This window comes from Xiphias gladius, chromosome 18 (assembly GCF_016859285.1).
Source record: "Xiphias gladius isolate SHS-SW01 ecotype Sanya breed wild chromosome 18, ASM1685928v1, whole genome shotgun sequence".
Lineage (NCBI taxonomy): Eukaryota > Metazoa > Chordata > Actinopteri > Istiophoriformes > Xiphiidae > Xiphias > Xiphias gladius.
In genome coordinates this window covers 22797631-22810504 of record NC_053417.1, presented here as the reverse complement: position 1 = coordinate 22810504, position 12874 = coordinate 22797631, and the positions used below count along the sequence as shown (strand labels likewise).

The 12874-nt window shown below is 42.3% G+C and overlaps 1 protein-coding gene across 1 annotated transcript in view; it reads right to left on the bottom strand.

Moving 5' to 3' along the window:
• The window catches only part of camta1a (calmodulin binding transcription activator 1a), a 279419-nt gene that overhangs the window by 22991 nt on the left and 243554 nt on the right, over window positions 1–12874 (bottom strand). The window contains exons 7-10 of the mRNA XM_040152963.1: window positions 9238–9378; window positions 6262–8564; window positions 3651–3777; window positions 2019–2153 (exon numbers count right to left, since the gene is read on the bottom strand). Coding sequence (XP_040008897.1) covers window positions 2019–2153; window positions 3651–3777; window positions 6262–8564; window positions 9238–9378 — 2706 coding nt within the window. The remainder of the gene's footprint in view (window positions 1–2018; window positions 2154–3650; window positions 3778–6261; window positions 8565–9237; window positions 9379–12874) is intronic.

Here is a 12874-nt window from a genome sequence, read left to right as displayed (position 1 = left end):
AATCTATATCACGATATTATCAAGAATATTTATCTAATATTCATATGCTGTAGAATGTAGCAGTATTATTCAAAGTTGCATTTGTTATAGTCTAAATTCAGATAATTTAGTTTTTAAGTGCAATTTGAAAGTCAGCCGTATTACCTACAAAATGTACTGTCCAAAATCTCTGAAAGTAAAGTTAAAGCTTCTATAAAGTTCTCACTTACAGTGGCGAAAATAAGTATTCGCCGCGTCAACGTAAAAAAAAAATTAAGTACAGGTCCAATGCAGCAATTCACATGGGTTTTAGGCCAGACATTGGTATTGACTCCAGAAATTCACACAGATAAAGATCAATCATAACATTAGAGTTTAATAAAGTGGAATAACACAGGAAGGAAGTACTGAACACACTAAGAAAAGCAATAAACCAAGGCAAGGCACCAGCTGATTTTACTAAGCAGTTCCAGCTCCTACCTGCGCAAATTAGATTCAGCTGGGTTAGTGCATATTGAACGGTTAGAAAAGGGCTCACCCACCTCTCAATGCAAGCATACAAATCATTTTCTACCAAGCCGTCACACAAGAAACATCTCATGATGTGTAGAGGCAAAGAGCCTTCCCAAGACCTTTGCAACGAGATTGTTGTGCCACAAAACAATGGCGTTGGTTACTGAAGGATTTCGCAACTCCCAAATGTTCCAGTAGGCACCGTTTGGGCATTTATCCGCAGGTGGAAGGAACATCACTCCACCATCAGTAGCTCAAGAGCCAAGGACCACTCCATTATCGAAGAAAAGGCACGTTGAAGCTTGTTTGAAGTTTTCTACACAACATTTGGAAAAACCTGCGAACTACTGGGAGAATGCAGTCTGGTCAGCAGAGACAAAAATTTCACTTTTTGGCAATAATACCACACGCCTTGTTTGGAGGACAAATGGCTCCACATATGACCCCAAAAAATATCATGCCAGCAGTGAAGTCTGGAGGTGGCAGCGTCCTGGTATGGGAATGTTTGTCTTCTCATTGTAGTGGCAGAATCCATATTATTGAAGGGAAGATGATTGAAGCCATGTACCGGGAACTTCTTCAGATGAATATGTTGCCAGAAGAATGGATAAAGGATCCCACCTGAGCACCGTGAGCGATTGGTTTCTTCATACAGGAAGCGTCTCGAAGCTGTCATTGCAAACAAAGGCTTCTCCAACAAGTATTAAATCAATTTCAGTTAGCGTGATCAAAACGTTTATCCCATGTCACTTTATTTATATTTTTTTACTGTCCACTTTACTAAACACAACTTTATTTATGGATTATAATGTTATGGTTTCTTTATATGTGTGAATTTCTGGTGTTAATACCAATGTCTGGTGAAAATTTTCATGTGAATTGCTGCATTGAAACTGTGTTTAATAAAAAAAACTGTTGACATGTTGAATGCTTATTTCCCCCACTGTATTTAATCAGCCATCAATGATATATACAATATTTAATAACATTAATCCCAACCAAATTTCAATTCAATGTTAATATTTGTGCAGCATTTAACAGTGGCCATAAACATACATTGCAAGAGTTAAATTAATGATCTCTCTCCACAAAATATATACTCAAAATATATAACATGATGTTACTACATATGAAGATACATAAGTGTGTAAAAATGTAAGAGCACACTTTATGTTTTGGCACTTTTCTAAGCATTTAATAACGTCCTGCCGACTTGTTTGGCTCAAGGGAGAACTATTGAATGTGTAAGTTGTGAGTAATTAGTTTAAAGCAAAGAAAGAGAGGATTTGTAATGCATGACGATTCAGCAGATCCTCAATCAAACTTAACAAAATTAATAAGGCAACAGGAGATTCGAAGGGCCACATAGAAGAATTCAAAGAGGGAAGAGAGAAGATGGAGAGAAATCAAGAATTAAACAAAGAAGTGAATGAGAAATGAAGACAGAGAGGAAAAAAGGATCGAAATCGGATAGGAAGAGTCAGCACAAGGGACCAACGCTTACGTAAAACTGAGGAGAAACGTACCATCCAGTGAGAGCCAGTCGTGCTGAGATGATGGCAGTGACGGAAGAGCGCGGGCCTTGTACTCAAACACCACCGAGTTGGAGATGATCTGGTTACTGACAGCCACCTGTAGCGTCACCAGACCTGTGTCATGAGCTGGGGAGGGGGAGGATAATATGAATTTAGTGCATATACAGTACACACACTGTCGCTATTACCTGGCCAGATCTGTTTATCAGCAGTGACTGCCTCACTTTTCCATGCACAATTAATCTCAGTGTAAACAAAAATATAATTTAGGGCTTAAGTTACATTATTACTTTAGAATCTAAATGTTGACTCACAAGGTCATCAGGTTCCTCCTGCTTTATTTTTATATCATTTCAGTAAAGATACATTTTTGACTGTTTTGATATATAGTACCTTATCTAAATATTATAGAGATGAATTTGTAAAAGCAAATACTTTCCTTTAAAATGTATGTGTATGAATCCGTAATACACACAAAAATCTTTATGACCAGATAATCTGCATATTAACAGCCTACAGACTGATACTTCAAACAAATGAATGAAAGCTTATTTTATACTGCATGTGATAGATACATTTTTTTTTATTAATAAACCTAAACCTCAGCAACACACCCACCCATCCTAACAGAAAACAGAAAAAACAAAAAACAGAAAAAGGCATTAAATGTTAAAAATGTGTAAAATGTTACTTTTTCGACAGAAATTTTACCAGGAGAAGATATTGCTAATACTGAAACATCAAGAGTAGCTTTGAACATGTTAGAAGCTCCTCTGGTGAAACCTCCTCATCAATGTCCCTTCTCTTCTTTGATGTACACTACCGGCCAAAAACTTCAGGACCCCCTCCCCGTTTTTCCAGTTTTTATCTAAATTTAAGCTGTTCCAGTTCAGCGAACAGCCTTCAGTGGTACAAAGGTAAGTGGAAAAAACTACCCGAGGTAAAAAAAAAAAAAAGTTTAGGTCACCAAAAACTGAAAAATCAAGTAAATTTCAAAATTTCATGTAAAACTTACACTTTTCCTGCAATAATGGAAGTAAATGAAGCCTTGAAAGTTAATGCAAACAATTCCGACAGGTGTCCCAACTTGTTTTGCATACTTACAAACCTTCTGTCTGGACAATGGTGAGATCAGAACGGTGAAAAAAAGGCAAGTAAGAAAGGAAAACAGACTGTTTGGTCCGGGGTTTATCCTACAGCAAGATGATGACCCAATACATTAGATGCACAGAACTAAACGCTGGCTTCTTCATTATGGAAGACCACCAGAGTCTCCAGATTTAAACTCTATCGAGGTGGTTTGGGAGGAACTGGACAGAAGCGGGAACTTCTGAAACAGTGTTGGGATTAACTTTCTGAACAATGCTTAATTGCCATTGTAGAAAGAAGGTCGCCAGTGTGTTTGGCTGCTGAATGAATCAAAAATTTCGATTAAATTTATAATTTAAGATTCCATCATTGGATTTTTAAAAAATCTTCAATTGTTTATTTTTTTTCCTATGCTTTAATTTCAGAAAAACTGAGAAATTGAATTATGTGAATTTAAATACTGACTGGAAAAATAGAGGTGTTCTAAAACTTTTGACCGGTAGTGTATGAGTGTAGGTGTGAGCTTTTTTTTACCTGGGCAGTAGCAGCGCAGCACCCCAGGTTGGATGAGAGAGGCTGGGACCGAGATCTGGTCAAACAAGCAGCTGTAGTTTGAGCTGGCTTCTTGCCAGGGCCCAGTGATCAGCACCTTAACTCCACCCTGCAAAGCAGGAAAATTGGATTTAAAAAAAAAATCATAAAACACCTGCCAAGTCCAGTTCAAGTGTCCCTGAGTGCAGTATTTGTTTCTACCATGCCATCTAGGGTGCAAAGATAAGAACGACACCAAGGAAAAGAAAACATCTGGCCTATTCGGATCTCTGCTGCCATCATGTGGATAACTGACATTATTTTTACTACACCAATTTTACTAAAACAATCAACCAACCCTGGCATTAAACTATCATGCTACCCTCCAGAGGCTGGAAGAGGGAATGACTACTGACGACAGAATTGTAGCACTGACAAGACTGTGCATTATATAAGAGAGTGGTGAAAAAGGCGAATCTGGTGCTTATATTAAAAGTCTAATTATTTTTGGTAGATATTTCAGTGAGATAGTTAGAATTCATTTTCATCTAGAATGCTAGCGCAGTTCTTTTCTGTTAGCACAACTTCTCTCATCTGTATTGTGTTACATTTCTATTTCAGACATTTAGCTGATGCTATATGTTAGAATCCAGACTGATTTACTGAAAGCCACAGCAGCATGCCATCACGCCTACACACACTTCCACTACTAGCGCCCTATGACTGGTGGTTTTCAAATTCAACATCCTGGCCACCAAAGGTTTGCAGACAAGTTCTGGGCACACCACACCAGATGACTGTACTGGCTCTGCAATAATGAGAAGAGCCGATCATCACAGTCAGGACTGCAAAAGCTTTTCCAACCTTAGCCTGAAAAATAATCTCTTTAGGCAACATTTCACATATCCACGCTCTTTCCATCTTCTTAATTCTTATTTTAATTTATAATCACTTCTTTAATTATTAACAATAATCATTTTGCATGGACATAATTGTTTTCACTCTTGTGCTTATTATTCGCTGCTTTTGAATTTTGGGATACAAGAATTTCAAGTGATTGTGTAACCGCTATCTATCTTTAGTATCAAACGCTCACCCCAGTTAGGCTTGAAAGGTGGCTAAAAATTATATCTATCTTTCCATGTCAGTTTGCCTTTTTTGCCTATTTGAAAACCTGTTATTGAAATACTAACTATGAATTATGTACACTTATATGATAGCAAATTAAATATAATAATGAAATTGGCTGGAATGCTCTCCATAATTATGGTAGTCTAACAAAAAAAGCTATGCAAATTACTGTTATTAATGCACTAACGCTAGGTCTCATTTAGTTTCACTGATAGAGATCTTAAGCTTTATGATAACGTTCTATTTGAATCATTGCTAAGAAGAGAAATGTTCTTTACTGCCTTATTAAGTTAATATTCAATGCATTTTAGTAAAATAATGACTGTAAATAAAGCTATAGATGAAATGATCTTTTTTAACCCAAACAACATGAAGAAGATGTTTTCCAGCGCTGATTAGTGTCTGCTGCTCCAACAAGCTCCACCACTCAGAGGGTAGTCTGTATGTAGCCTGAGAAGCAAAACCTGTGGCAAAAAACAGTCAGCAAAGCGCTGCTGCTTGTATAGCTCACTGCTGTGAGCACACAGTAAAAACTGAATGCGACCTGAATGAGTTTATTAACAGTTTTCTTGAGTCAGAGCTTCTCTCTTCTGGATTATGGTGCCCAGACAGTAAGAGGACGCATGTGAAAGGGACAAAAATAGGATTTTGAAAAGTGAGGGGGACATTTCGTGATATACCCAGTGGATATTATGTCCTAAGACAAGTGACATGAATTCAGGCTGACCACAGCTGCAGCTGTTCATAAGCCAAGTACAAACTATTTAAAGCCTACAGGGGTGGGTGTTGGGTAATCAAAAGATAGTAAAAATATTGATTGACACTTGTATGTAGCAGGGTCAATTTTTCTCCGGCCCACTGTTTTTTTGCCTCTGCATCAGTGAACACTTGAAATAGTTTTTAGACTTGTGTGTGTACTTTTTAGCTAAAACTTCAGTTTGTCATCTGCCTCGTCACCATTCTCTGGGTCTATAAATGAATGTACAAATTAACATTTTTGCTGTAACCCAAGGAGGTTATGTATTCACCTGTGTCTGTTTGTTGCTTTGTTGGTTTTTTTGTTTATTTGTCAGCAGCATTATGCAAAAACCACTGAACCGATCTGCACCAAATTTTCTATCACTTTCCTTAACACTGTGAGATTTTTTGACATTTTTGTCAATATTTGGCCTTGGCATAGGTATGCGCTCTACTGAGTGCCATTCTAGTTTACCAATAGTTTTTTTTTTTTAAATTTAATCTTTTCCCTTTGCTGATATTAAAAAAAATAGCTACTTTAGATAAATGGGCTAAACTTAATCTATTTACAACCTATTAGACTGCTCTAGGTCGAAATGCAGAATTGAGTCTTTGAAAGTCTGTTGAATAGAGTCGTTGTGACTCAACATCTCAGCCAATAGGCTGGTACATAATTGTTATAACCAAAAGAAACGATGGCCACTGGTCACTGGTTTTGAATAAAATAAAGTCCCCTGTCACTCACCTCAGGGTAGGACCACTCAGGAGAGTAGTCAGTGACCATGAAGAGTCGGCCTGTGGCCTGAAGCATCCCCAGAGCACCCTGGGCTACAGCTGCAGAAACCACCTCTGCTACATTCATATAGGACAATGAGCCTGCCTCTCCTGTGTTTCCCCCTGCTCCGGTCCCTCCACTCAGAGACTGGGGGCTGCAGCAGGGCTGAAGGCAGAGCTCTGAGCTGCTGTAGCCAGGGCCCCTGGCCCCTCCATCTTCCTGGCCTTGCTGGGGGGGCCCACCAGCTGTGTTCTGACTCTCAGAGCTGTGGGATGTGACTAGCTGGTGAGCATACAGGGCTCCTCCAGCTGACATTGCGGTTCCACTGCCATCCACTGAGATGAAGTCATTAATGAGGTCCGAGAACTGGTTTCCAAAAGAGATGTCAAAATGATCCAGACTGATCTCCATGCCTGTCCCCCCTGCTCCTCCATTACTGGCTCCTCCACTGAGGCCTTGGTGGGTGCCGACAGCGTTATAGAGTCCCTGGACCATGCTTGTGCCTTGGAGGAGAGGCTGCAGCTGCTGTTGCTGCTGGGAGCGGTTGCTACTATCATTATTGTTTCCATTATGAATTGCTTCTCCTGCACCTCCAGTCCCTCCTCCACCACCATCCGAAGCCTGTTGCATGTAGTGCTCTGGACCCCCTCCCTCTCCATTTCCTGCCCTACATGCCTGGATATGGTCTCCCGGCTTAAGTAGATTCTCAGCTCCGTTCTCAGTGCCTCCAGCCTGAACTGAACTCACACTGCCTGGTTGTTCTAGACCCACCACCTCCTCATGCTCAGTGCCAAGCCCAGGAAACGTTCCCTGGTACTGGAGAAGCTGGAGAGAGCCAGCCTGGCCAGGACCCTCTGTGGGTGATCCTCCATTACAGTTGGCCCTGTGCTGGGTCTGGTGGGCTGGGTGGTGGTGGTGGAGGTGGCCATTACTACCAGGGGAGTCTGTTTTCACCACCTGCAGCCCCATATAAGCTCCAGAGTCGTGGGAGTTGTGCTCCATCAAATGTGTTTTCTGGCCCATGCTCGGCCTCCCCTGCTGAGCCTGGCCAGTCTGAGAGGCATCCTGGAGGAAGAAGCTGGGCGAACGATTCTGGTGTTGCATGTGAGGACTGGACATGGCTTGACCATAGCTCACTGCGGTTGCATTGGAAGTGTAGTCCTGCTTTGCATCAATGGCACTGAAATCCATCTGCTCCAGGGTGGTGCTGGGACTCAGACCCCCACCAGAAGGAAGCAGGGAGCCTGCTGGGGTCAGAGTAAGACTGCCCTGGCTTGAACCAGCACCAGATGACACAGACACCCCACTGCAGTTTACTACTGGCCCCACCTGGTAGCCACTCTCCTTGGCCAGCTGCTGCTCAAATGATGTGTCTTCTGTCTTGATATTCTTTACCAAAGCTGAGCTGAAGGTGTAGCCATTGTCTGACATGGTGGGGGAGCGCTGCAGACTGCCGTTGGTGCTACTGCTGCCACCGGAGGAAGATGAGGTTGAGGAAGAATTGCCCTCTGTCTTCAGTGCACTACCTCCATAGGTCTGGCCCTGTTTGGGGTTGTTCAGGAAGCAGTCGGGGTCAAAGTTCATATTGGTCTCTGGGATCTTGATGGTTCCAGAGTCCAAACTGCTGGAGAGCACCAGCTCCTCAGACACGCCAGCTGTAGACAACATGGACAGACTGTCTCCTGCTGCTGTAGTCCCAGGTTCCCCTACTCCTCCACTGGGGAAGGCAAACTTGTGACGATCAGAGGTCACAGACAGCACCAGGCCCTGTGAGGTGGCATCTGCACCCATCAGGTGAGTGTTGGGACCCCCAGTAGGAGACATGCTGTAGACAGGATCTCCAGCGACCTCAGACATAAAGACACTCTGGGACAGGCCAGACATGACAGAGGCCACGTGGCTCATCCCTGTCACCACAGGGCTGTCAGCCATGTCTGGATCGCTGTTGAGGCCACTGCTGATGGAGACTGGGGAGTTCTGCGTGGTGTCAGGGACCTCAACCTGGTTGGTGGATGATACCTCTGTGCTGTTCTGGTGCAGCAGGACAGGCTTGTGAACTTTGCCATTGCGTTTCTCCCTGGCACTGCCCCCTCCGCCTCCCCCAGAGCTTTTGCCTCCCCCATGGGCACTGTGCTCGGTCTTCCCCTCCGACACATCGTTGTTTTGTACCTCAGAGTGGGCACTGCTGTAACCCCCTGAGCGAGGGTCCACTTTAGGGGAGATGATGCGGTGTTTGGCGCTGTTGCATTTGTGGTGCACACTGCTCCCTGCACCTAAATGAGATCAAACAGAGCAAAAGATGTTGGGGATTTGGATAGGAAAGGAGAGTATAGAGAGGGGAAAAGGAAAGACAAATATATACTATTGATTCGCATGTACTTAAGAAGTGGGCAAAACTACCATTCAAGAAGCAGAGACAAAGATGGATGGTTTGTTTGTTTTTCTATGTATCAGTTTGTGAAAGATGACTTTCTCTATGGGGTGATAAAACTAGCCTTTTATTTTTAGTATACAGTGAGTGAAGCGTATGGGAAGTTTTGCATGGCTTGTTACCTTAAGTCATCAGAAATAAAAATGCAAATGGGGTTATCCAGAGTAATTTGTTTTATAAATCAGTAAACCAATGCTCTACATTCTTTTCCTCAGTTACAGCCTAGTGAAATTACACCGCTTAAAATATTTGATTGACTAGCATGACATTCAAAAACAGCTGGGCTATTTCAGATATGGCCCTGGCACGCTTATCAGTAAACAAAAAAAAAAAAAAAAAGGCAATAACCCTGAAACTCAATTTCAGTATAAATCACCTACCAGTAAAAGACCTCAACCACCTTGTCTGATCTACCATATAATAAACAGTATCTTTATGGCCTTTTTTTTGCATATCTTGCTGAATTTTCAAGTTCTCTCCCGAGAACAAACTCCGTCCCACCCGCTAGCCCTTACCCAGGGTGCCCGTGCAGAGGCAGTTGTGAGTCCGGGGAGGTGGCTTAGTTTGGTGGCTGTCCAGAATCTGTTGCACTAGCTGCTCCACTGAGAAGCCAGAGCTGCTGTTCCCATTGCTGCAAGTCCACTTGATGCCATGAACTGCCGGGAGAGAGGAGGAGACAGAGATGTCAGCCAGCCCAGCAGACCACCAGCCACGCCAACCTCCCGCCCCACCCACTGTCCTCTCTGTCTACCTGCCAGTATGACACATGTTGCTCACTTCTCACAGGGCACCTCTCTAAAATGCCCAAGTTAAAATGGTATATCTGGTTTTCCTTGAGTGGAAACAAAGAACCCACTGACTTGCCTAGGGTAAAATGATACTGTAGTCTCATTAGTGGAATTTGAGTGGCATTACCTTTGTTTTTATACATCCTCTGACTATTCTTAATTACCATGCTCTACATCCTGTCACCCCCTTCATATTGAAATAAAGTCCCGTATCATTTCTCCTTTTCCCTATGTGTCCTGTTTCTTTAGTCCGGAATTGAACAGTTGCTTTTATCTAGTCTCACCTCACTGTAATGTAGTGCACTGCTGTAGTGCACTGCTCATTCTCTATTGTGCCTCTTTCCCTCCCACGTGTCAGTGTCTGTTGCTACTCTGTGGCTTCCCCTCTGTGAATGCTGATGAAGCCGACAGCAAGTTCAATCCTTCCACCCCCCCCTTACCCCGACCTATGACTTCTGTTCTGACGGGGGAAAACCTCTGGGGTGGAACATCACCCAGCTGCTGACGGATCTGCTGCTGCACCAGAGGAAAAAGAGAGGCTTCCTCCTGTAAAGCTCCAGTCCCTGCCTCAGTCACACCTTGCTAGCACCGCCTAATACTTTTCTGCGCTCCACTTGCCAACCAGCCACTACTTCTGATGAGACAGATAGTGGTTTTAGTGGCTGTAAGGTGGTAGGAGACAGCACTGAGTGCTACAGTGCTCAGGCTCTCAACCGGGAAAAAGAGGTAACACTTCAGATGTGAAGCATATTTAGACTATCAAACAAAATCAAGCCAGCTCCAATTCAAGTTCCCTACACTTCAGTACTTCCTGTGTTTAAATATTCAAGAGAGAGATATATGAAGAGAGTGAGGTTTACAGCATGTATGAAAAACAGGGAGAATTTCTTTATTGCATGCCTGTTTACATATGAGATAAAAAGAAATGGAAACAGCGTAAGAGGGTAGGGGTATGCAGATTAAAGGCAGAGCTAGTTAAAGCAAAATGAAAAAAGCTTGGAAACATGATTGGATGACTGTGATAAGGATCAAACTTGAAAGCTTTAAGATCCTTTGACAGATTACAGGCTGGTCACCAGCAGTTGTCAGCGGAGCTGCTGTGATCAAACTAGGATCATACGCTCCACCGACAACTCGCTGTGGCAGGTTATAGAAACATAAACAGGATTCCTTTTGATCTTTTATAAAGTCAGATTTATTCATGCATTCATCTACAGTGAGTGAGCTGAAAAAAAGATTGGACACCAAATGTGACAGCCAAGTTTCATCTAATGTCATAATAATTACTGCGCAAATAATTGTGTCTGTCTGGAGATCTCATTAGACAGTGTGGCTTGAGTCACCATTCACCTTCTGACAGTGTGTAATGCAAACAGTACAAATGAGATGATGCTGGTATTACTAGCACAGAGATGATAGGGCCATTCGCACACTAATAACACTGTCATGAATCCCCTTCTGTGACAAAGCCAGCAGGGAAGCTGCAAGACAGAAGAGCATCCGTTCTACTGATCTGACTCAGAGAGGGTGACACTGCACATTTTAAAAAAATATTTAGCCTAATATTTAAGATTTGTGAATTTTAATTGCATGTAAGATTTCCATCCATTTGGATTATACAGTTCTGACATAAACAAACAAACTAAACCTAATGTGATGTGAATTTGTCATTCATCCATCCATCCACAATTAAATACACTATAACCACGTTTATATTGCATACACCTGGTTATTAAGCATTTTAAATACATTGAACTTATTAGTACTGTTACATAAATCTCATTCTTATGTGTTTCATTTATGTTTGACTGACAAGTGTGCATCACATTAAGTTTATTTGTTTGTTTATGTTAAAACTGTGTGATCCAAATGGATGGAAAATCCTATATGCAATTAATATACATAAATCTTAAATATTAGGCTAAATTTTTTTTTATTGCAAGAGGGAAAGCCTAATGTGACAGCTTACATCCACCATGTAGTGCCATCCATATTTGTCCTAACAATCTTGTCTCCCCTCCACCCTAATCGCTCATGCCAGAATTGCCACAGCCCGCTTCACCCAGATGGACGTCACCCCTGGAGACTTTGGGTTGTTGACGTACAGTTACCGCCGTGTCTGCCTGTCTGCTTCTCTCATTGAGGGTCGTGTTCCAAAGCAGACATGACAGGAGCAGTGCCACTAGGCTTAATCCCAATGGCAGCAACAGCAGAGGCACCAAGCAGCAACCAAGTCACATCATCTTCCTGATGACTACATCCTGTCATGAGCAGCATCACATAGCCCTAATGGCGAATGCAGTTGATCTGTAGGACACACGCAGATCCCATCTGGCTGCCTCTGCACCACGGGGCACTATATGGGACAGTGGAGTAGCAGTAGTTTACATGATGGCCAGCCCTGTCTTGCCTTGGTCTTTTCTTCTGTGCCCCTGTCTATCTGGCCTGGAGACAGGCCTTCTGTCTGTCTGAGTGTTTGTTAAAGCTGTTCATGCATCATCTGTCAGCAAGCTAGGGGCATAGCTGGGGAGAGTGCTGCGTGTTTATAGCATTAGACCAAAAGAGTGAATCAAGCTGGCTGCCTTGTCTATGGAACTGTAGCGTGACTGAGTAGTGATGCCACTCTTACCCCCCTACTCACCCCTTTGCTTCTTCGCTTTCTCATCAAATACTGTAGGGTGTTAAGGAGGACAAGGTCAGACAAGGCCATGTTTCACAGGGCTTATATTTGAACTGCTGCATGTGAGCATCCGTGCATGTGAAAGTTTTTGTGACTGAGGGCACGAGTGTATGTGTGTGTTTTCGTTGTGGGGAGACAGAATCAGCTCAACTGATCCATGAAATCCACATTTTTCCTTTGTTGTTTTTTTGTATCATTAAATGTGTCAAATGGCTTGTGCACTGAAATATCATGAATTGAATAATAAAAGGGAAGAGCAAGATGGAAGAGGGCAATTATATTTTGCAAAACTTGTTCTAGAACCATAACCATTTGACATTAAACTAAGGGTTTGTATGCTGACTATACTGTTCAGTCCTGCGAACTGTACTCTGCACTCAACAATCAAACTGCAAAGTTTGATTCTTGATAAAGGGGCAAAGGAAAATCTGTCCTGCTAGTTGATCTATACAACCTCTGAGGAATCGAGGAATCTGCTATATACAAAAATTATCCATAGCACTGCTCACATATAACATTCCTGTGCAAAAAACACATTTACTCATAGATGCAAGTTGCGTTTTCTAAGATATACACTACCAGTCAAAAGCACCTCCATTTTTCCAGTTGTTCCTGAAATTTACATAGTGTAATGTCTCAGTGTACTCTGAAATTAAAGCATAGAACAAAGAAATAATGAAGATG